This window comes from Acomys minous (genome assembly GCF_964271855.1).
Source record: "Acomys minous genome assembly, chromosome: 13".
NCBI classification, from domain to species: domain Eukaryota; kingdom Metazoa; phylum Chordata; class Mammalia; order Rodentia; family Muridae; genus Acomys; species Acomys minous.
In genome coordinates this window covers 102,547,764-102,573,310 of record NC_140495.1, presented here as the reverse complement: position 1 = coordinate 102,573,310, position 25,547 = coordinate 102,547,764, and the positions used below count along the sequence as shown (strand labels likewise).

Genomic DNA, 25,547 nt, shown 5'->3' with positions numbered 1-25,547 from the left:
TTTTCTTTTTTTTTTTTTTTTTTTTTTTTGAACTCCATAGCCCTGCTGTCCTCTCTAACCAAAGCTGAGTGTTTTTTCCACTTCTGTTTTTCAATCTATAGGTTTAAACACTTGCTATTTATTTTGCCTAATAAACAGATCTATGATTTTTTCAGGCCTGACAATAGATATGTCTTGAATTTCTGAATTCAAGAGGTCTTCCTGACATAAGCTCCTGAGTAAGATTCTGGAACCACGGGTGTGGGCCACTGCGCCTGAGTACAAGAATATCTTTTCCTACCCATTAAACGTTCTAATTTTGTATCATTCTCACAAACATAGTCCCTCATTTTCACCTACCTGTTCATTGACCCTTTTACAGAGGATGGCAAGCACGAAGACAGCTGTGATGGGAGGTCCAATGTAGCTGGAAAACGCTGATATATAGTGGAACAGCTGCCCGCTTTGTGATGTCTGCACCAGCGGGACCCACAGGATGCTGATGACAAGTAGAACAATGCCAAACACCCTGCCAGGAAAACACAGTGGTCCAAAGAGTAAGCAAAAGCGTCATGTCTGCCTCCAGCACTCCTCAGGTCAATCTTCTACTCTCTCATCGGTTTTCCAAGCAAAGCCAAGCTGCTTGACCTTGCACGAACCCACACCGTGTCGAAAGATTACCTGGTAGTAAAATGTCAAGAACTAAACTTCTTTTCAGTTACTAGACATTATATTTTTATTTATAACATTAACTTTCCACTCACAAAATGAACTCAAATCACAGCAATGGATTAATAGTTTGTAATGTACTCATCAATTAGAAAGAAACACCAGGCGATTTCTACCTACCAATAATGTTTGGATGATAAAGAAGACTCATCTTGTTCCCTTTTTCTTAGCTTGAGGGAAACTGAGTCAAATTGCATAGATTAGAATTAGAATAGTAAATATCTAAAAAGGTTGCATACCTTGGCAAGAAGTGCTGAGTATTTTAACAACTAAAATGAATTTTTGAAAATACTGCTCAGATCCGTTTAGCTCTGTACCCCATTTTTTCATTGGATTATTTGGTTTGGTGGTGATTAATTTCTTGAGTTCTTTATATATTTTGGATATTAGCCCTCTGTCAGATGTAGGGTTGGTGAAGATCTTTTTCTAGTATGTAGGTTGTCATTTTGTTCTTCTGACAGTGACCCTTGCCTTACAAAATCTTTTCAGTTTCATAGGGTCCCAATTATTAACTGTTGATCTCAGAGCCTGAGCTGTTGGCATTATGTTCAGGAAGTTGTCTCCTGTGCCAGTGAGCTCAATGCTCTTCCCCACTTTTTCTTCTAACAGATTTAGTGTGTCATATTTTATGTTGAGGTCTTTAATCCCCATTGACTTTAGTTTTGTGCAGGGTAATAAATAAATGTCTACTTGCATTTTCTACACCTAGACATCCAGTTAGACCAGCACCATTTGTTGAAGATGGTATCTTTTTTCCATTGTATAGTTTTGGCTTCTTTGTCAAAATTAAGTTTCCATAGGTATGTGGGTTTATGTCTGGGTCTTTGCTCCTATTCCATTGATTCACATATCTGTTTCTATGGTTTCTATGCCAATATCATGCAGTTTTTATTACTGTTGCTCTATAGTACAGCTTAAGATCAGGGATGGAGATACCTCCGGAAGATCTTTTCCTTTTACGGGATTGTCTTAGCTTTGGGGAGTTTTTTGGTTTTCCAAATGAAGTTAAGAATTGCTCTTTCAAACAGAATTCTCAATAAAGGGATTTCTAATGGCCGAGAAACACTTAAAGAAATGATCAACATCCCTAGTCACCAGGGAAATGCAAATCAAAATGACTATGAGATTCCACCTTACACTTTGTCAGAATGGCTAAGATCAAAAACTCAAGTGGCAGCACTAGCTGGCAAAGATGTGGGGAAAGGGGAACACTCATCCATTGCTGGTGGGAGTGCAACCTTTACAACCACTTTGGAAATCAATCTGGTGTTTTCTCAGAAAATTGGGGATAGTTCTACCTCAAGACCCAACTATACAACTCCTGGGCATATACCTGAAAGATGCTCCACCATACAACAAGGACATTTGTTCAACTGTGTTCATAGCAGCATTATTCGTCATAATAGCCAGAATCTGGAGACATCCTAGATGTCCCTCAACTGAAGAATGGATAAAGAAACTGTGGTACATTTACACTATGGAATACTACTCAGCTATTAAAAATAAGGAAATCTTGAAATTTGCAGGCAAATGGGTAGAACTAGAAAAGATAATCATGAGCGAGGTAACTCAGACCCAGAAAGACCCTCATGGTATATACTCATAAGTGGATATTAGCCACATAACACAGGATAATCACACTATAATACACAGACATAAGTAAGCTAAATAACAAGGAGCAACCTAGCGAGGATGCTTAATTCTCATTCAGAAGGACAAATAGAATAGACACTGGAAGCAGTTGAAGAGAAGGAACAGGAAGGGAGCCTACCTTAGAGGTCCTCTGAAAGCAGGAGATCGAAGCAGATGCTGAGGCTCACAGCCAAACTTTGGGGTGGAGTGCAAGGGGTCTTATGGAAGATTTGGGAGATAGAAGGGTCTGGAGGGGACAGGAGCTCCACAAGGAGACCCATGGAGCCAGCAGATGTAGGTGGGGTAGGGGTGCTGCAGAGCCTGATGCACCAGCCAAGGACCATGCATGTTGAAGACCTAGACCCTCTGCTCAGATGTAGCAGGTAGGCTGCACAGTCTCCTTGTGGGTCCCACAATATGGGGAGTAGGGGCTGCCTCTGACATGGATTCTGGTACCCACTCCTTTATCACTTCCACTTGGAAAGGTGGCTTTGCCAGGCCACAGAGGAGGAGGATACAGGAAGGCCCAGATGAGACTTGATAGGCTGAGGTCAGGTGATAGGGGAGCAGGGCTTCCCTATTCTGAAGACGAAGGGAGGGGGAGGGGAGAAGGGGATGAGAGAAGGAGGGTGGGACTGCGAGGTGAAGAAGGAGGGGCCTACAATCCAAATGTAAAATGAACACATTTTAAACATAAATTACAGCCCAACAGAGAAATCTCTGCTATAGGCCTCAGATGCTGAAAATGTCCTTAGTCCTTTATGGGTGGAAAGCCGGGTTTGTCAAATTAATACATCACAGAAGGTCAGTATCTGTTTATCCCAGGACGTTAGTTTTGACACAGAGGTGCAAATATGATACCTATCTATGGGCTAAATACAGGCCTACATAAATTGTACCTGGGTTCTGGAAAACAACTTCCTAACGTCCACATCACTGATACTCACAGTCAACAAACCTCTGCAAACAGCTTCTTTCCAGGAATCCTAGTTACAGCGCCCCCTGCTGACCAACCACCAAACTTTGTGCACACAAGAAGCCACATATTTACTCCCACACAGCTAGGATTCTAATTCCTAGGATCAGATCCAGATGAGGCCCAAGCCGTGGGCAGGAGGGACAGCAGTCTTCAGCAGAGAGGACTAGCTGGTCAAACCATTAAGAAAGAAACTTCTGAGTTAAGTCAAATTATTAGCCATTACGATCTGGATCAGATTTCTTTCCTTTTCTGTTACCTGACATAACATTTACACCTGACATGTAAGATTATTATGCCTAAAATTAAGTTTAAAAAGCTGGCTTTGCTTCTACATATATTTATAGTTTTTTTTTTAATTCTATGGACTACCTTACTTATATTTGGGTATTTAAACCAATTACTTCCTCTCTCTCTCTCTCTCTCTCTCTCTTTCTTTCTCATGGATTTTTTTCCGGTTTGATCTTGTAGTTTAACTTCATGTGCCATGGTTAGGTGTAACTCTAGGAAAGACTGATCATCAATAATTAAATTATCATAACTCTTCTATTTGGAAAAAAAATAAAAGAAGACCCATTCAGAAAGCGAGTTACAGATCTTAATGTAAAGTTCTCAGAAGATAAAGTAGCTAAAAGGTATCTCAAAAATGTTAATTACTCAATCAATTAGTGAAATGTAATTTAAAACAACTTTAAGGTGTCATCTTACCCAAGTCACACCAGGTAAGATCAACAAAACATCCAACAACAAACTCTGGAGAAGATTTGGGGAAAACAGGAGCCCTTGTTGGTGGACTTGTAAACAAGTATACTCACTTTTCAAATCATCACGGGGAACTCTGAAGAAAGCTAAAAATGAGTCTTTCATATGACCCAGATATAAACTCCTTGACATATGACCAGAGAACTCATTGATCAGCCGTGCTCACTGTCTTTCTTTCCACAATAGCGAGGAAGTGGGAACAACATAAACGACCTTCAGCTGACAAATATGGCACATTTTCATTAACATACATTTCAGATACACGCAACTGTCTCTCCAGTTTGTGGCTCCATATTTAAAATCACCAGATGTGAGCACATGACCTGGAGTAATGGCAGGAAGTAAAAAGGTTCTACGGGAATCAGGGGACAGTGGAAGGGACCAACAGAATACAGTTGATATGACAGGGGACGTAGTAAAAATGAGCAGGCGGCTTTTATTGGATAGTGAAAAAAGAGGTAAAACTCAGAAGAAAGGAACGGGGACAAATAAATACTGAGCTTGCTTGCAGTGGCCTTGATAATACCTCACCTCTTTATATATTCATCTTTTTATATTTATCTAAACTAATATACACTCCATGCATGTGTTTGTGTAGACATACCTACCTTAAATGAAGTTGTGACACTTGGAGTGACATCACTCTCTATAAGAACCATAGGCTGTCATCTAACAAAAACCCTACTATCAGGGACAAAAACGTTCCCATTTGAATTGGTGATCAGGGTAGGCCAGCGGATACCTAAGGCAATATGGGCTATTACTATTGCTGGTGGTTGCTTCCCAGATGTAGAGGGTAAAGTTCCTATTGCCAAGGACACCACACAGGATTCAGAAGAGCCAAGCTGGATTTGACACTAAAGCCGGCTCCCAGTACTGCTCTGATAGTGCTTCCTAGTATTAGAAGGTGCTACGTACGCTGCCAATCAGTAGTTCTACTCAGTGATGAAACCTGTGACTCACGTTGACCAGAATGGCAAGAGACCACAAAGGTGCAATGGTGGCTGTAACCAACAGATCTCTAATTGGGCTTAAGCATGGCTCAACAGGAAGGGAAATTATGCCTGCTATTGGAAACCTAGCCAACTATCCTGAATTAGTGAAGTCACAGATCTTAGAGGAGAACTTACCCTATCACTTAATGAAGCCAGCATAATTTCTAACTGTATTATTCTATGTACATGTTTTTAGATTGATGAATAAATATGCATTTTATCCCTTATTAAAAAATTAGTCTTCCCCAGAGATGAGTCCCCTAACTGATTATCTAACACCAAGTGGTCAGACCAAAAATCATATACATAAAAGTATTACTGTGTGTGTGTGTGTGTAATAACCTTCAAAGGCGATGAATTTTAGGAGGTGTGTAGCAGCACATGGAAGGGGTTGGGGGGAGGGGGCATGGGGGTTGGAAGAGGAAAAGGAGGCATAGTTGTGTAGTTATATTTTAATTAAAATAAATAACCTAAAATTTAAAGACGTTTCTCAATATTGAGTCTGCTTGAAAATCCTGAAGGAGGAAAGGATGCCACGTCAGAACTGTTTCCTATTTCCTTCCACCTCACTGTCTTCAAGGCCCCCAGGCTGCTCAGGGCCTCCTGGGTTGACACAATTCTCCAAGCAGCCCCATGGACTTTGTCTCTTTTTTAGGGTCTAGCTCTGTTTAGCATGGTTCAGCCTTTAGGGAATGCAGTTGTTAAGTTTCTGTTGGAGGGGGCGAGTGAAGTGATTGGTCATTTCCACATGGTAGCATGGAAAGTGTAAGGGAAATACATTTAGCTATCAGACTTACGGTGTGAAGTATAGCTCATTAAACATGAATGGATGCTTTAAAAAGCATAAGCTGTAGGGATAATGAAAAGGGGAAAGAATAAGTAAGTATGGCTACAACTCTGTGTCTGTGGAGGAAAAGGTCGAGTTGAACACTCCCTAATGGGTCTTCCCCGTTGTAGAACTACATTTTTAGTTTCTCTGAATCCAAAGAGCGGTGATCTGTAGTTCCTGCCTGTCTCCACCCTCCTCAGAGGAGTCTAGGCAGAGCCCGGGTTCCCTCACCGTCCAGCTATCATGAGCTCTCTCTCTGACGCCTTCTTCCTCATCTTGGTGTAGAGGTCTATGGTGAAGAGCGTGCTGGCGCTGTTGAAGATGGAGGTCAATGTACTCATGAGAGAAGCCAACATGACTGACAGCATCAGGCCTCGCAGTCCTGGGGTCAGGAGAGGGTGCAGTCTCTGGTTAGTCAGGATGTCATGGCTTATGAGTGACTTGCTAAATCAAAGACCCACTCAAGGATAAAGCTGTCCCTCACAGAGTTATTAGCTAATGTGATTATCAATGTACATCGTCACTAATTTTTCTTGGAGATTTAATCAGTGAAAGCAAACAACAGTCTAGAAAGTTATTGAGATGCTACAGCATCAATATATGGTGAGTACTATGATTATTCCTGTAAAGCAAATACTTCACTACAGAATAGTTATGACAAGTTTTAATTAATTTAGCCATATTTGATTGTAAAAATGTAGCAGTGAAATCCTTGACTTTTAATATGAGAGTTTAATTTTTAAAATAAAAGGATATCATGGATAATTAGATTCTATGGTTTGAAATTAGCTTAAGATGCAAATATCTAGATTTATATTGCATGCATTTTCTGAGGTTCATTGCTCAGTTTAGTGTTTCTTTCAATACTGAATTTGTTCCTTAAAAACAAGTGTACACTTTAAACTACATATTATAAATTCAAACTGTTCCTGTTTAAAATAAAGCACTGTATTTTGCACACTCTCAATCTGACAATTTTTTTCAAGTTTTACTAGTTCTTTGAGAGTATCCCACAAGTTTTTGACCATATTTACTCCCACTCCCAACTCTTTACAGATTCAGCCCCTTTCTCTACCTACCTACCTTTGTGTCCAAAAAACAAACAAACAAACAAACTACAAAATCATCACTGCATTACCCAGACCTTCTTGGATGTATGGTCTTCCACAGGAACATGCTTAGCTTACAAGAGGCTAAAGTTAGAGAAAAACATCTTTTTCTCTCCCAGGAGCAAATGATTGCCAATTCCTACACAGCTCCGAGATTTCATACTCAGCTCCCACACTCACACTAAGATGTGTCTGGCCTGTGTTTCTGCAGACCTGGTGCATGCCAATGCCACTGCCATGAACCCGCATATGTAACTTCTCTGCTGTGTCCGGGAAACACTGTTTCTGTTTTCTTGTAGCCATCCACTGCCCCTGTCTATTAAAGTCTTTCTTCCCACTCTTTTATAATGACACTGAGTACTGGGAGGAGGGGCCGTGCTATATCTGCTCCACTTGGGGCTAAGGATTCTGTAGTTTATTCTACTGACCTTCTACTGCAAAAATAAGCTTCTCAGACATGAGAGGTGTATTGATCATCTGTCAGATATTAGCTGGCAAAGATTTCCCACCCCTATTCTACGGGATGCTTCTTCGTTTGAGTGATTACGTCATCTGCCATACATAAATGTTTTGATTTCTTGGCGTCCCATTTATTAGTTCATGGTCTCAATGTGTGCACTAATGAATTCATGTTCAGAAAGTCTTCTCCTGTGCTGACCAATTCAAGTAAATTTCCTACATAGCTATCAGTTCCAGGGTATCAAGTGATAATGTTGGGGTCCTTGATCCATTTGAGAAGGATAAAAAAGGATTAAATTGTATAGCTATTCAATTTGGCCAACATCATTTTTGAAGACACTAACTTTTTTTCAATGTTGTATCATTCAGCTCTGTCCAAAATAATAATAATAATTTTTTTAAAAATCAGATGGCTGTAGGAATGTGGGCTTACATGTCAGTCTTCAGTTCTATCCCAATGAACGGTGAGCTGTTTTGCTCTGTAGTATAAATTAACATCTTGGACAAGGATACCTCTAGTAGTTTTTGTTTTTGTTGTTATTGTTGTTCATGATTATTTTGGCTAACATGGTTTGTTTTGTGTTTCCATATGAGGTTTAGAATAATTTTCTTTTTGGTTTTTGTTTTGTTTCAAGGCAGGGTTTCTCCATGTAGACTTGGCTGTCCTGGACTCACTTTGTATACTAGGCTGGCCTTGAACTCACAAAGATCCACCTGCCTCTGCCACCCAAGTTCTGGGATTAAAGGTGTGCACCACCACTCCTGGCTTTAGATTATTTTCTTAGTTTCTTTGAAGACCTCTGTTGGAATTTTGATAGAGATTGTGAAGAATCTGAGGACTGCTTTTGGTGGGATGGCTGGTTATTACACAGTAGTCACCTTACCTATTTTTGAACATTGGAAATCATTCCATTGTCTGGTATCTTCTTCAATTCATTTTTTCAGTATTTTAAGATTTGTTGTTGCTGTTCTGCTTTTTTGTTTGTTTGTTTGTTTGTATGTATGAGTTTTTTGGTTTATTACTTAGTTTTCCTCCAAGATAATTTGTTGAGGGTATTTGGAATGCTACTGCCTCCTTGATTTCTTTTTTGGTGTGTTCATCAAAGAGGGCTACTGGTTTTATTGTGTGTGTTGAATGTGTATCCTGTAAGTTTTATGAATGTAGTTTTATCAGCTGTTGTTTCTAGTGGAATCTTTATGGTATTTTATGTATAAAATCATCATTCATAAATAAAAATATTTGATTTCTACCTTTCATATCTGAATATTCTCTTTATTTTCTTTACTTGTCTTATTGCTTTAGCCAAGATTTCAAGTACTATGTTGAATAGGTATGGAAAAAGTAGATTTTTGTGTCTTGTTCTTTATTTTTGTGCAATTGCTTTGAGCTTTCCTTTGTTAGGGATTTTTTTGTGTAAAATTCCTATATATTGCCTTGATCATATTGAGATATGTCCCCAGTAACCCTACTTCCTCCAGGATTTTTACTTTGAATGGGTATTGGATTTTGTTAAGACTCTTTTAGCATCCATGGAGATGAACATGTGGTTTTGTGCTTGAATCTATTTATGTGGTGGCTTATGCTTATTAATTTATGTTTGTTGGAATATCCCTGCCTTACTGGGATAAGGTTGACTTGATTGTGGTGGATAATCTTTTTGATGTATCCTTTTCTGTTTACAGGTAATTCATTGAGAATTTTTATGTTGATGATAGACATTGATCTAAATTTTTTTTTATTTGTTGGGCTTTCTTTTTTAATTAATTTATTTATTTTATGAGTGCTCTATCTGCATATACATTCACAACAGATCACATTATAGATGGTTGTGAGCCACCATGTGGGTGCTGGGTATCGAACTCAGGACCTCTGGAAGAGCAGCCAGTGCTCTTAACTGCTGAGCCATCCTCTGACCCTGTGCCTGCTCTTGTTTTGTTACTATGATAATATTAGATTTGTAAAGGAAAATTGGAGAATACCATTCCTTTTCTAGTACGCAAAATAACTTCAGGAGCATTGGTAATAGTTCTCATAAATTTTGAGGTGCATCCGTCTGGCCTGGGCCTTATTTCTTAGTTGGGAGATTACTAATTACAGTTTTAATATCACTGGATGTATGAGTCTTTTTTAATTATTTATTTCATCTTGATTTAACTTTGGTAGGATATATATTTTTTAATTTTAGATTTTCCACTTTGACATGACATGGGTTCTTAAAATATACGATCCTCTGAATTTACTCAATATATGTTTAAAATCTCCCTTTTCATTCAACATCTGTTTAAAGTCTTTCTAATTTTATTAATTTGGACCCCCTTTCTTTTGGTAAATTTTGTTAATGTTTATCAATCTTGTTAAATGTTTCAAAGAACCAATTCTTTACTTCACTAATTGTTTGTGTCATTATTTTTTTGTTTCCTTTTCATTAATTTCATCCCTGACTTTGATTATATAGTGCTATCTATTTGATAGGAGGTTGTTGATTACTCTTTTTTTTTTTAAGCCATCAGGTACATCATTAAGTTATTAACTTGATATCTCTCAACATTTTAGATGTAAATACACAGTGATATGAACTCCATGCTTATGACTACCTTCGTCATATCCCATAGTTTTAGGTATTTGGTGTTTTCACTTTCATTCAATTCTAGAATTTAAAAAGTTTTCTTGATTTCTTCTTTCATCCAATTTTGGTTTAGTAGTGTGTTGTTTCACTTTAATGGATTTGTGTGCTTTTTGCTATTCCTTGGGTTGTTGATATCCATCTTTAATATATAGTGGCCAGATAAAATTCAAGATATGATTTAAGTTTTTCTTAATTTGTTGACATGATTTTGTGTCAAACTATGCACCCATTTTGGAGAAAGATCCACGATGCTAGGAAGAATGTGTATTCCCTAGTGTTTGATGGGTTATTCTACAGATATATTAGGTCCTTCTGACTTATGATGTCATTTAACCACAGATTTTCTTTATTTTTCCAGTTGACTCATCTATTAGACAGTCACATATTAAAAGTATCTATTATCAGCCAGGCTCAGTGGTGCATGTCTATAATCCCTGCACTTGGGGAGGCAGGTGGATCACTGTGAGTTCAAGACCAGCCTGGTCTACAAAATGAGTCCAAGACAGCCAAGGCTACACAGAGAAACCCTGTCTCGAAAAACAAAAATTGCCAATTATTCCCGTGTTAGGGTCAATCTGTGGTTTTAAATCTAATAGTGTATTATGAAACTGGGTGTCTGTTTTGTGCATATATATTTGGAAATGCAATAGCTTGTTGTTTAATGTGCATTAAGTGGATTTCTTTATTTCTTTTGGCTAGTTTTGTTTTGTGTCTATTTTCTTGCAGATTAAAATACCTATCATTGCTTGTTTCTTAGTTCCATTTGCTTGAAATACTTTCTTCTGTTTTACCCTGTGGCGTGTCTACCATTGGTGGTATTTGTGTTTTTTAGAAACATCAAAAAGGGGGGTGCTATTTTCTGATTCATTATGATAGTTTATGTCTCATTTTTATGGATTTGAGAGCATTAATATTGACATATTATTGAATAATGTATATTAATTACTTTCTTTTATGCTTTTGTGTTGTTCTATTAGAACTCTTTTGATGCAATGTTTTGTAATTTGTTCCTTGCACTTTTTGGGATGTATTTGACTTCTCTTAAAACCCAAGTATTGCACCTCTATAGAGCTGCTCAGCAGTCATAAATTGCTTAAATCTATTTTTTTATCATGAATTGTTTTTCTTTCTCTTCCAATTATAGTTTACAGGGTGCTGGGTATGGTAGTTTGGGCTGGCATCTGTGGTCTTTCATAGTGTATAAAACCTTGGTACAAACCCAAGAGGAGGGACTGTGGGCATAGATCGCTACTGAGTCTCAAGAGATGCCTGATGAAGGGCTGACTTAATGGAAGGGCTGGCAGAGATTCTGCCCCAGTGTATCCCCGGGGCCCACGCATCCCTCTAGACGCGGTGTGGGTGCTTACTAACCGTCAGGCATCAGTTCCAGCACCAGCGTGGGGTAGGCGTAGTTGGTGCAGCCGACCGCGGTGCCGCAGTGCTTCACACACTCAGAAGGTACAACGCAGGCCACCATATCTGAGAAGAGACACAGTTCATTGAGCAGGACTCAGCTGGGTACGATCTGCAAACAGGGCACAGCAGGGAGATGCAAGATCACAGACGGCAGACGCTGTACTTGCCTAGAAGTTGGATACTGAACTTTGAATTCGATGACGTCGGTCTCGCTACTCCTTGATCAGAACAAGACCTCCCACACTGCCTCACACCAGCAGCTCCTGAGGAACTGACCTGTGGGCCAGGGGTCCCTTTCGGAAGTGATCTAGCATTATAGGCGACACGGGAGACAATCTCATCCTCAGGTAAGTGGCAGGGGACTCGAAACAGTTGGTCCAGATCCCGGGCCACCCGGTCACTTCCAAGCTCTGCACCTTGCTCCGCTTACATTCTCCAGAGCAACAACTACTTCCCAACGTTCTAAATAGCTGAGCCTCAGAGATGTAGCTGATTATCACCACTGTAAAATGACAATGATTCCCAATGCGCTGGGCAACTGTGCTTGCTTTACGGACAGATTATAGGATCCAGAGCAATGCCTGAAAAATGGTTTTTCCTTCAGAAGCAGTGAATCCCTAATACAAACAAAGCTAAGTTCAATATCCAGTCGTGGTTACTCATCTCTAAGCATCTAAAGTGTCACTCATGAGGACCACCTGGGTGACAGTTCATAAGTGATGACATATGCCACTTTGAAAGTTGCACAATACCTTGGTCAAAGTTTTAATTGGAGCATATTATAATGGTTGTTTTTTTTTTTTTTTACAAAATTGATAAAGAACCACCCGGATCAATAATACTTTACCACATTAACTTTTCAAATTTATTTTTCTTCATTTAAAATTCTTTTCAACTGAGAAACAGTATGTATGTGTGCAGCATATCCATGTTCATGTTATATGAACATAGGTGTGTGGTGTGTGTGTCTGTGTGCACACGCATGTGTGTAGGCCAGGGGTCAATATTTTTTCCCACCTATTTTATTTTGTTAATTTATTAATTTATTCAGATTACAACTCAATTGTTCTCCCATCCCTCGTATCCTCCTGTTCCTCCTACCCTCCCTCCCCCACCCTATTACCCTCCCTTAGGTCCAGAATCTTTCTCTATAAACCTCCACCATATCTTTCAATCAGAATCTATCAAGGAGCAGGATACTCACTATTTCAAGTGAATTAGCTGGATAGCAAGACACAAGACCCTTGTGTCCCTGCCTCGCAGGACAGGGCTACATACAAACACCGTCACGTCTAGCGTTGTTTCTGGGTGCTGGATACCCACAGTTAGATCCTCAGGCTTACTCAGCATGTTTTTTTGAGGCAGGGTCACCCCCCCCCCAAGCTTGGAGCCCACTGTTCTGGGTAGGCTGGTGGCCAGTGAGCTCCGAGGAATCTACCTGTCTCTGCTTCTCCAGCACAGGAGCTACAGGCACTGCGTGCGCTGCTGCACCGGGGCTGTACAGGGCTGTTGGGTTTCTGGACTTAGGTTTTTATGAACGCGTGGCAGGTGTCTGACAGCTTGAGTGTACAGTCATCACTTAGCTCTTCCTTGCCTCTTAGTGTGTTCACATCCTTCACTGTTGCGAACAACGCTACAATGATACAAACGGTGGGATAATGGCCACTGAAGGTCATCTTGGAACTTAAGTGAAATATACTTATGCCGAATTGGGAAAACACAGTGAACACTGCGACCTCATGATTCCATCACTAGAAACATGTCTTCCATTCATCAGAAATACTGGTTGTATTTTCTTTACTTTTCATAGTAAAGGAAAAAAAGTACATCTTCAAGGAAAAATATCAATACTAGGTATTCTAATCTAACTTAGAAATTGATTTCTGCCAAACAACATGTCTCCAAATATTGAAAAGGAATGCAATGTTGTGATTGTCTCAGAGGGACCAAGATGGACACGTGCTCCTCCAAGACCTTCTGGGTTACAGGCGTTGCCACATCCAACCACAATAGCTCAGCTAACTCATCCTTGCTCAGGTCCACCTCATCACCCAGTGCACTCCTGGACCACCTCACATTAAATCCACAATGGGAACAGGATGCACAGTTTCAGATGTCTGCAAGGAGGCAGGCAGCATGTATGAAAGTGACACACCGCAGTGCCACATCTGCAAGATGCTCCACCTCTGGGCCTCTTCTCAGCAGCGCCTCCTTCCATCTCTCATTCTAACCCATCAAAGTTTTTCTCTTCTTGAAAACCACAGGCATCAAGCCGAGAGAGGATTCGGGTACCCATGGCTTGCCTGTGTACAGGATGCGGCTGATCATCCCTGGCATCACTGTGAAGAACATGGGCAGCAGATTCAGGTACCCACAAAGGATGCAGGCAGCCTTCACGTGGGACATGTTCTTGCCACATAAGCAACGCTGTACATTGATCTGCCAGGAAAACACAACACACTAGTGAACCCAACCAATAATGACTTCCAAGAGATGGCTCGATGATGAAGAACTGTGGAAGGACGGCAGGCTTTGTCCCAGGTGAAAGCAGTCTTGGTGGGCTTTGCCCCTTAGAAACACTATGGATACTCCCTGAGATTAACCTTGAGATAGACTTGGTGACATCTTGTGCTTGAAATTCAGGAAGCAGGTGGGGGCCTCCACCTGGATTATTGTGTTTCTAATCGAATCTCAATGGGGGAAGGAGACTGGCCCTTGCGTGGGTGAGAGACAGACAGGCAGAGAGGACAAGAGGGGCAACAGGTTCTCACTGAGCTTGAGCGCATGTGGATCCGGGAAAGGATCAGCGAACACGCCAGACCAGCGCACAGACCAGAGACACCTAGGGACCCGTCCCGTGGAACAGACGCCAGAAGGTTCACTCTTGTTTCCCTTTAACCTTTTTCCCTCTTGTGTAAGCTAGTTGGGTTGTTTAATTGTTAAGAAACAGAGCCAACAAAGAACATTTATTGCTCTTACATAGGACCTAGGTTCAGTTCCCAGCAGCCGTGTAGTGATTCACAACCACCTCTGCCTCATTGGTTAAAAACATTGGTTGCTCTTCCACAGGACCCTGCTTTGAGTTACAGCACTCATATGGCAGATAGCAACCATCTGTAACTCCTGTTTCAGGGGGCAGACTGCCCTCTACTGGCCTCTGCAGGCACAAGGTACAGACGTACACCCAGGGAAAACAACCACACACACATAGAAATAAATAAATATATGTTAAATGTCCTGAAGAGCATAGGGTCACAGGGGAATCTATCTTTTTAAACTTTGTCTCTGAATTTATAATATATTACATTTCTCCTTTCTCTTTCCTCCCTTCAAACATTTCTATATATCTCTATTTACTATTTTTCAAATTCATGCCCTCTTTTGTCATTACTTGTTATTGTATGCATAACACACACACACACACACACACACACACACACACACACACACACACACACATATTCTGATAAGTCTGTATAATGTTACTTGTGTGCATGTTTTTCAGGGCTAACAATGTGGCAATAAATAACCAATTGATAATGCTCTTCACTGGAGAAGTCCATTTCTCCTGATGTCAGTATTCTGTACCTGTAGTTAATTTGTGGAGGACTGAGACATATCTTAATATAACTAAGACAACATACAGGAAGCCCACAGACAGCATCATCCTTAATAGGAAAAAAAGACCCTCAAAGCTTCTTCATTAAAATCAGGAAGAAGACAGGACTGTCAGCTTTTCAGACTCCTGTTCAACATATTACAGGCTATTGCTACTGCTACTGCTACTGCTAATGCTATTGCTATCGCTATTGCTCTTGGTTAACCCTTTAGAACTTGACAATAAGACCCTATTGCTGGAAACACACATAATTGAGTGATGAAAATCAAGCTGATACGGTCCTGGAAATCTCACCCTCACTGCCACCTTTCATAACACCGGAAGGTGCTAAACAAGCTACAAGAGGAGAAAAGTCCTCGTCAGTCATACTCAGCTGTGAGCCCTGCAAGCTATAGTGATGATGGCCTAGCAAGACTTGACCCTTGGTGATGTATGGGCATGAGCTTCATGGGGGTAACTGCCAAGAGCCACCCTGTTGGGGGAGCTCACCAGGCATGTGAGCTGTCTAGGAGGTGATCTGGTGTTTGCAAGGTCTTGCACCACGATGCACCCCCAAACTGCTTCCAGCCTCTGATGTGCTGTCAGGAGCCAATGATTTGGGGAAGTCTAGTAGGCATGAGAGATCTCTGGAGGTGATCCAGTATTTGCAAGGTCTGTGTTGTGACGTAGCCCCAAATTGACTACCTCTGACTACCCTATCAATTGTGCTTTGCTGCATCTCTCTAAAATCTGGCGTTAGAGCTGGGCATGGCGGCACATTCCTTTAATCCCAGCACCCAGGGAGGCAGAGGCAGGTGGATCACTGTGAGTTTAAGGCCAGCTTGGTCTACAAAATGAGTCCAGGACAGCCAGGACTACACTCATGGCCAGCTCGGTCTACAAAGCGAGTCCAGGACAGCCAAGATTATACAGAGAAATGCTGTCTCGAAAATACAAAAGTAAATGCATCTGGCATTGGTGTGAACTGTTATTTTCTGGGCACTGGCCAGCTCTGATTGCGCAATCCCTGATTATGGAATTCCTGATTTGATTCAAATAGTTCTACAAGTTAAAGTTAGTTATGGCTGCAATAAATACCTTTGTGGACCTCCAGATGCCTCACAAGAATAGCCTACTAGCAGATTTGTGGCTTCAGATAAGCCTCCACTGCAGATGGCACCACAAATCCTGGTATTTTTTATCATAAAGATAGACAGGTTTGCCTAAACTTCACACAGACCTAAGTGGAATGAAGCTACCTAGATATGTCTGAATTTATTCTGTTTCTTAGAATGAAAGACAGATAAAATTATCATCCTGAGCTAATAATGAACTAAGAGATAGCTGGATAATGTATAGTCAGGTCCATCCTAATTGATAAGTCATGTACTCTTGTAAGTTTCAAACCCTATGAACCTTAGACCCTGTCAACCTTCGTCATTCTGAACTCACTATGAACTTATGTAGTGGATACATATATAAGAAATATTTAGATTTAAAACATGGAACCTGTTATATTTTAGAATTCATTTGTTTTTGTGATTAAATGTACTCTTCCGACTATGAGGTAATTCCCTTTTCTCAGAAGTATAGTATGGCCATCTACAAGAAACAGTGATGAAAACTGGGAAGCTTCACTTCAGTTGAAGTTGAGGTGCCTAATTTCATCACCTTTTCTCTTGAATGTATGTGTGTGAGTGGTTTATTTTCTACCTCTTATTTCTTACTTCTCTGCATATTCGCAAATAAGTTAGCAGACTCAGGGCCATCAGCCTTCTATGGCTAATAAGCCTAAGTTTACACCAACTTATTGGAGATCTCCACAAAGAGGCCTATCTACAGATCAAAGAGCCTCCTTTTTACGACCCCCATGCAGTTTTTAGCCAGAAGCCGTTTTTTACAGCCTCAGGGATAGGAAACTTGTGGTCAGTTTAAGTTCTCCTCAGCCGCAGTACAGCCAGCCCCTAGAGAAGAAACCTTGGGCTCTTTTTCACTTTCCCTCCTTTCTCTTCCAATCCTGATCAGTTGCCTGAGCCATCAGCTCTGGCCACCCAAGAGATGAAGCAAACAGGAAGAGCATCCACATTCAGCCCCAGAGACCCCTACCCTGGACCTCTCCAGAGCCCCAGCCGGGCATTAACAAGTAACAACAACTTTCTAATTGGATTCAAGTCCCACTCCACAACATGAGCTTGGCACCATTATCACACCAAGAACTTATTGCTGGTCAAGACGTTGGCCCTCCATGAGAACCTAATGCTATTACTCTGCTAAGAAGACACAACATTAAACTCACTTCTAATGGCTTATCCTATACCCATAGCTCAATGCATCTCTCGCAGACATGCAGATGAGCGATCATCAACATCAAAAACCCACAACTGGCCACATAGCGAAGTGCAGAATGAGCATCCTTAAGAGGGGACCTATGTGCTGGGTGGTGGTGGTGTACACCTTTAACCCCAGCACTCAGGAAGCAGAGTCAGGCAGTTTAAGGCCAGCCCAGTCTACGGAGTGAGTTCCAAGACGGCCAGGGATATGTGGTGAAACCACGTCTCAAAAGGAAGGAAGGAAGGAAAGAAAGGAGGAAGGAAGAAACATATATACTACCCCTAACCCCCTCCAAGGCTCAGGGAGCAGTGCAGTAGAGGAGGCGGAAAGAGTCAAGAACAAGAGGAAGTGGATGACTACAGGGAAGTTTCTGGACACACAGGGCAGCTGTGCACAGGGATCCACAGGGACATCATGCACAAGACCTGTGCCAGACCAAATCCCAGAAAGGAGAGGGGAGGTGGGCACGCCCTTAGCCATGGAGCTAATGACAATTGTTAGCTGCTGGGAGAGGAAGAAGCAGTTCCCTCTATGAGTTTAGCCTGTGATAAGTTGACCAAACTCCAGTGGAGGACCACACATCTGATAATATCTGGGCAACACAAATTGGCCTTGAAGAATTGAAAGAAAAGGGATACAAAGTTTGGTGACGCAGATTTGGGGGCTGTATCTGGGAGAGTGGAGAGGGAGAAAATGATTACAATACATTGAAGAAAACTCTCAAAGAACTAAATTTAAATATATTATATTTATATTTTAGATATATATATAGAGAGAGAGAGAGAAGGGGGTGAGATAACAGGAGATGGGTTGTGGGAACTGAAGAAGAGACGTTGAATTCCCAGCTAACAGAAAAATCCTAAAAGTAAAAGAAACCTAAAAAGAGAGATGTAAATTGGGTGTGGTGGCGCACACCTGTAATCCTGGCACTGCGGGAGAGAGAAGCAGGCAGGTCTCTGTGAGTTCGAGGCCAGCCTGGTCTACAAAGTGAGTCCAGGACAGCCAAGGCTACACAGAGAAACCCTGTCTCAGAAAATAGTGGGGGCAGGGGGGGTCGCATTTGAATCACTTCTGGGAAAGTTAATGATACCATTCTGACTCAGTGTTTCACTGTACACTTGCAGAGTATTTCTTCAAAAACAACATCAGTTCTGATGTCTCACAGAATATATTAAATACAATGACTTAAGGAATAGAAATATTTAAGTGAAAGAGCTGAATGTATTTTTCTCGGCATGGGGGGAGGCTATACTATAGTATAGTGAGGAAGGGCCAAAACTTCTATTTTCTACAAAACATACAAAAGTATTTGACAGTTTAAATATTATGTGTACAAAACAGAAAGTAGATGCTTTTATATGAAACAAGAAAATAAATACAAATAATACAAATAAACAGTCACACATGCAAACACACATGCTCACCTGATCTGCACACCAGTACCATATAGCTAAAATGGTTATTCCAAAGACCAGTCCCGGCCATGGGATGTCTCCGGTGACAGCATCTCGGAAGATGTGGAAGGAGTCCGGCTGAGGCGTGTAGCACTTGGGGCTGATGGTCAGGTTGTCCCCCTCCACCACAGATGGGATGGCGCTCATGTACTTCTCTGTGAAGCTCTCATAGCCTCCGACTTCAGCAAATGCTGCAAAGGCATCAGAGAACACGGTGTGAGAATGTCAAACCTCATATTCACAAGCACCCATTGCAGTGAAAGTACTCGAGTATTTCCTATTAGCATGGTTGTGTCTTCAGTGCTTTTCCCCAGTGATCCATGCGTGCGTTTACTGTTTCTCCACTGGGACTGTCCATGGCACAATATTGGCTCTCAAAGAGTACTGGAAGAAAAGAATGCTTTAACATTGTTTCTTTTTCAGAAGAAAGACATCCCAGCCCTGCCGAGGTGGGCACCACTAAGAGGAGAGAATGTGTGATGGAAAGATGGGAAAGATGAAGTATACACTGGAGAGATAAGAAAGAAAACAAAGCCAAGGGTTTTGTACACTGTGGAGAAAGGCGGAACTGGAGAGTCAATGGGGGTGAGGAACAGGCTGATGTGAGGAGCCTCTGCAACTACCTGAGGCCATGGAGATGGTTAGGCCCAGGTTGCTTCTAAGAGACATGTCTGGGTCTATGGTCCTGCTGCAGCTGGGATCTGTGTCGATGTTTGTGGCCCAAGGTACCACCAAGGGCCACGAGAATGTCTCTGGACTGTGCTGCCACCTGAGACCTGAGACCATGTGAATGTCTGAAGGCTGTGCTACCACAGGGGGGAGAAGGAGTGGACAGGGGACATGCTGATATGAGGTGGCCTGCTACGGTGACATCCAGGCCCATATTGCCTCCAAGGGCCATGTCTGCATCAGTGGTCCTATCTTAGCCAGGGTCTGTGTTGACATCTGAGGCCCATGTTACCGCCAAAGGCCATGTGGATGTTTCTGGTCTGGGATGTCACCCAAAGCCATGCTGATATCCAAGCACTGTGCTGAACTGGCCCTGTCACTCACCTGGGGCAGGAAAGCTGTTCCTGACCCTTGCTGGCTACCACACTGCTCGCTGGTTGCAGCACTCCAGAGCTGGGCCTGCTTCTTGTCTGACATTCAGTGGGGTGGCATTGGAGAGATGGCCCCCCCTGTCCTCTGTCACCTGTGGCAGGCAGGTGATCTGGCCCCATGGGCATGAGACTGGGAGAGAGATGGGTTTTTGTTTTGTTCTGCTCTATTTTTAATTTTTTATGTATTTATTTTTTAATTTTTTAAATTTATTTTTATTTTTGTTTTCTTTTGAGAGGAAGGTTGCAAAGGTAAAGGGCAGATATAAAATGATGGGGAGATAGGTGAGTGGGACAGGGGTACATTATGTGAACTTCACAAAGTCAATATCAAGTGTCTTTCAAAAAGATTGTTTCTTTTTATTTATTGAAATCATTTTATTTTAATGAATTCACAAGTAAAAAATAAATCAGACAGCTCAATTAAGGTGGCCACTTAAATAGCCTTTGCCCCGCACCAAACTCTATACATATTAGTGTAATTTCTATATAATTATACCGACCATTCTGATGGAGCTATGCTTATTGTTTTACACTTTCACAATCAATTATATTTTATGCATTAGTTCATCATGCACACACACACACACAGAGGGGGAGTTGAAACTAGAAAATAATAAACTTTATGTTCTTTCCTGACTCATGTGTCCTCTGGGCTATATTCGGTCTTTCCTCATGAACATTCACAGTCACCTTATCCTCTACCCATACTTACTCCTGATTACATATCTACAAGTATATATTAAAAGCTAGGATCTTCCTATCAAAGAGAACATGCATTTTTGTTTGTATTTTCTTTGAAAGTTTAGGACACTACTTCCTTCACTCCCTTTCTTCCTTCCTTTCTGTCTTTCTTTCTGTCTGTCTATCTGTCTTTCTCATATTTTATATCCTGACTTTAGTTTCTCTTCCCTCCACTGATCCTATTTCTTCCCACCACTTCCCCTCTCCCTCAGAACCACTCCTCCTCCGTTTCCCTTCAGAAAAGAGGGATATCTCCCTAACGTAGGGATATCCCTAGGAATATCTCCCTAACGTAGCATAACAAGCGACAATAAGACTAGGCACATACCGTCATGTCAAAGCTGGACAAGGCAACCCAGTAGGAGGAAAAGGGTCCCAAGAGCAGGCAAAAAAAAAAAAAAAGTAGGACATTTTTCTTAGTATTACGCCTTTTAAGTCCATCCATTTTCCTGCAAATTTCATGGTGAACTATGAGAAATTCCAAGTCTTCTAAAAGCAATAGGAAGGAAGAAATGGCTGTATATTAGGGTTCTCTAGGGGAACAGAACAGGAGAGAGAGAGAGAGATGGGGAGTTCAAGAGGGAGCCATTACAGTGTTTTCTAGGTGGTGGTCTAGCTAACACAACAAAGAATGACTCTCAATGAAAAGACCGAGACCTCAGGCAGTTGGTCAATCCACAAGGCTGGATGTCTCTGCTGGTTTTCAGTCTAAACTGAAATTCTGAGGATGTAGGTTCTAAGACCAGTGAGAGAACGCCTCAGTAGCAGGACAGACAAACTTGCCAGCCAGGATGAGAGCAAGCACCTCTAGAGCAAAAGCTCCCTTCTTCTGTGTCCTTTTCTGTTGGCTGCCACCAGAAGGTGTGGCCCCGGGTTACGGTGTTTCTTCTCAACTCACATTATCCAATAATAATAATAAAAAAAATCACAGGAATGCCCAGCTGCTTGGCTTTTATTTGTTTCCAGATGTAATCAAATTGACAATCAAAATTAGCCATCACAAGTCTACCCACTGTCTGGTTGACACACTCTCACATCTCATTATGTCATGTTTACTTTCCAAATGAAAACAATAACCAGATCATAATTTGACCTAGAATAATATAACTATCCCACTTACAACCACAAACACATTATATATTTCAGAATAGGTGGCAATGTCCCTTGAGGAATGTTTAGTCTCTCAGTGTCGCATAACTTAAATGTGATAGTAACCACTGAGCTTTATCTCAATCAAATATTATATTACATGATGAAAAAAATAGAGTAAAGAAAGCACAAGCATTACATAGGTGTTATATGTGTTGCAGCACTATTTTTAACAAAAGAGGACAGAAATACCCCTGCTAATTATAATCCATATTCCTACAGCTGGTCATAATTGCCTTAGCTGGTATTTGTAACTACCTTGTACTACCCGTCTGGATTTCCTTCAACCTCTGTGATTACTTTAGGTCTTTGTCCTTCTCCTAGAAAAGTGACCCTGACTTCATTCCTGAAGAGTCTGGGCCCTGCGTAGATTTGGGTTGCTATGGTTTCCAACTGATTTTAATCACAAGACACAGTAACACTCCCAAAAAGTCACCAGCGTGCCATATATAACCTTCCTTCTCTCCGTTGTAGAGATGCAATTCAACTTTCCCCTGGCCGCCTGGATCAATCACCCCTTCTAACCTTGTTATTCCTTTCTTGACTTGTTGGCTTGTGGCAATAGAAACTCAAAATGCCCGGGGAGAATTCTGAGCTTCCTGGTCAACGGAATGTTTGTTGTGTGTCCAGGTAGTAGTGCTCCCTGTCGGGAACCAAAACTTCTAGGCCATTTTCTCAGTGGGTCACCAGGGGTGAGGATAAGTGGAACCATTCTCACTTCCACCCCTTGACCTCTGGATGGGGGAGTGGGATGCTGATTCAAAGCACACACTGACTTCTGAAGAACTCGGCTCCAACCCCCCCACCCCAGGAAACTGCCACTTAATTGGCACTGTCTTTAAAAGGCCATTCCACCTTTCTATCAAGCTAGTGGCTTCAAGTCATTGGGGAACACGGTAACACTAGTGGATTCTATGATCATGAGGCCATTGTCGCATGCCTCTAGTGGGGAAGTGCATCTCTTGGTCAGAAGCCATGCAGTATGAAATATCATGAAGGCGGATAAGGCATTCTGAAGTCCATGGATTGGCAGAAACATTTCATGCAGGAAAGGCAAATCCACTGCCAGAATAAGCATCTCTTCCTATAAGGACAAACTGTTACCCTTTCTACAAAGACAGTGATTCAATGCAGTCACTTGCAACCAGGTCTCTGGTTGGTCACCGGAGGAACGGTGAAGTACTGGAGTCACAGTGTTGGTCTCTGCTGTTGGCACACCTAGAACTCAGGCTTGGTGAGTGGCTGTTCATGGTGTTAAGCCCATGCATGACATCTATTTCTGAAAGTATAAGCCCATTGGGCATTGACAAAGATGGATGGAGAAAGAGGCTAAATGTCCACAGAATGTGTCATGTTATCTACTTCATTATTACTGTTAAAGTCACCCTTTGGGGACCATTTATATGAGACATAAGTATTTTCACATCCTTTGCCCATTTATAGAGATCTATCCACATACTTCTTCCCCAGATTTCTTTCTCATCGTTCATCCAACCATGGCCTTTCCACATACCTGATTATCCAGCCATTGGAGCCCATGAGCCAGTAAACAATCACACGTCTGGCCATTTCTCCTTCCAAGCAAAATGCATAGGCATATGTACTGCCCAAGTCCTGCCCTCTGTGCACATTAACCTTCACGGGTATCATTCATGGTTGTCCCAGAACGGAGTTGCCATAGTGAAGCTGCTCACTTTGGATGGTGCCTGTACAGTGTGCAGGAAACCAGGCCCTAGTCTTCCCTTCCTCACTCGATCTGTCATACCCCACACCCCATGAGGCTATAGGTGCTTGCTTGGGAGCAGAAGGCGTCGTAATAGGAGTAGGAACCATAGGCATATGGGTAATTTCTTCATGCAACTTGCTTGAGCCTTTAGGACCTGCTCGGACTGGTTACATATATGCCACTTCCATTTTATAATGTACTGGTGTTGTGCTACTGGGCGGAGGGATACATTTTCTCTGGCAGTGTAGTGACTAGTAAATTGCTCATGTTACTGTAGGTAACCCCTGGCCTGTACTTCCATAAGTAACCCACTTAAATTCATTGGTTTATTAAGTTATACTTAGATGGAAACATTTTGAAGGTTGGTACTTAGTGCCCTATTTGGGGTAAATATATACTTGTTCACATCTGCTTAGGCAAAGCTCAGGCAATAACTCTTACCAAGACATGCATAGGCCTGGCACTGTCAGAACTGAGGAGATTTTCTTTGTACACCAACATTTTCTATCCACTAAAGCTAAGGGACCCAGCCAGCTGACTCTTAACATTCCCATTGAGAGCAATCTGATCTAGAAGTATGACCCAGTCAAACCAGGAGGCAACATTACAGAACAAACTGTCAGAAACATCTCCCATGAGGTCCCAGCACCCAAAACAGCACACTGTCATCACTTACCAAACCCCATGAGAATTAAAGAGCCAACCAATATGATGACAGTCTGGACAGTATCTGTGTAGATCACTGAGGCCAAGCCCCCTGTGGAGAGAAAATAATGGACCGGGACATTTTTATCCATGCGTACCAACTCTCTGTCTTCACCACGGGGCTCTCCTCTATTCCAAACATAGAAACGACTCAGCAGACAACATCTCATAGCTCCCATGTGAGCCACAGCTTCTCTTGACATCAGTTTCTCCTCAGTGTTTATGGATGCATTTAGTTCATTTTCTCATCCTCCTGTCTTACTGAGATGCAAAGTTTTGTGAATTTTGGTGGAATTCCATCTTGGTGAGTTTTTGAATATTAAATAAGGGAAAAGTGAAGATTTTATTCCCTGAAAGCTGATAATAACAATCTACTCAATTGCCCCTACAGAGGTTAATATGTCCTGTCTCAAGTGTGGCAAACCTTGTTGGTTTGGAACACATCAATAATTTATCAGGTGGAGTCCAGAATTAATTACTAACTTGTGTATTGTAACAATATTGTGTGCAAAAAAAAAATCCCCTTTAAATTCTAGACTCATTGGATTTCCCATGCAAAGGTGTTTCCTTCTGGGGAGGATAATGAGGAGACAAGGATGATCTAAGAAATTAAAGGTCAGGCCCCTAATAAGCATGAATCTGAAACTGTGTTCAATGCATAACAGTCACTTCGGATTGTCTTAATTGTTCCCGTTATTTTTTTCTAAGTCAGCTTGTAGAAACTACATCAGCTGATTTAAAATTTATATAAAAAAAAACCCAAGTTTAATTTAGTATGCAAGAGACACTAGACCAACATCGATGGTTATGAGAGCCTGTTTGGATCATTGCCACCCACCTTTCACAATCAGCCTACCCCTGCGGTTTCTCCATTTCAGTTGTGACAACTGTGGCTCACTTCTGCGATCCAACATCTTTTATCAGTTTAGCTTCACATCGTGTTTTCCAGTCTTTTGTTGGACCCGCCCCTTTGTCCAAGCCTTCTGTGTATTCCATTAGCATAATTTTAAGTGGTGATTTAGGTACCAAACACACAGCTGAGCAAACCCATAGCCACCCCAATCCATCTTTTCTTGGTCAATCCCCTTGAGTCTAGTTATGAGCATTCTGTTGTGGGTGTTCAGGTTGCTGTTCTCGCTCCCTGTGCTTTACTCCTATGGTGGCAACAGAATGGTACCTTTAGTTTAGCAACCACAAGGCTAACACTGAGGTCACTAATCACAGATTGGG

The 25,547-nt window shown here is 41.6% G+C and overlaps 1 protein-coding gene across 1 annotated transcript in view; it reads right to left on the bottom strand.

Annotated features, from left to right (window-relative positions):
• LOC311581111 (solute carrier family 5 member 4B-like) overlaps positions 1 to 25,547 on the bottom strand; it is a 49,269-nt gene that overhangs the window by 7,467 nt on the left and 16,255 nt on the right. Inside the window, exons 7-12 of the mRNA XM_084753134.1 lie at positions 24,289 to 24,369; positions 18,867 to 19,087; positions 13,817 to 13,952; positions 11,469 to 11,576; positions 6,134 to 6,284; positions 340 to 508 (exon numbers count right to left, since the gene is read on the bottom strand). Of these exons, the coding sequence (XP_084609260.1) occupies positions 340 to 508; positions 6,134 to 6,284; positions 11,469 to 11,576; positions 13,817 to 13,952; positions 18,867 to 19,087; positions 24,289 to 24,369 (866 nt within the window). The remainder of the gene's footprint in view (positions 1 to 339; positions 509 to 6,133; positions 6,285 to 11,468; positions 11,577 to 13,816; positions 13,953 to 18,866; positions 19,088 to 24,288; positions 24,370 to 25,547) is intronic.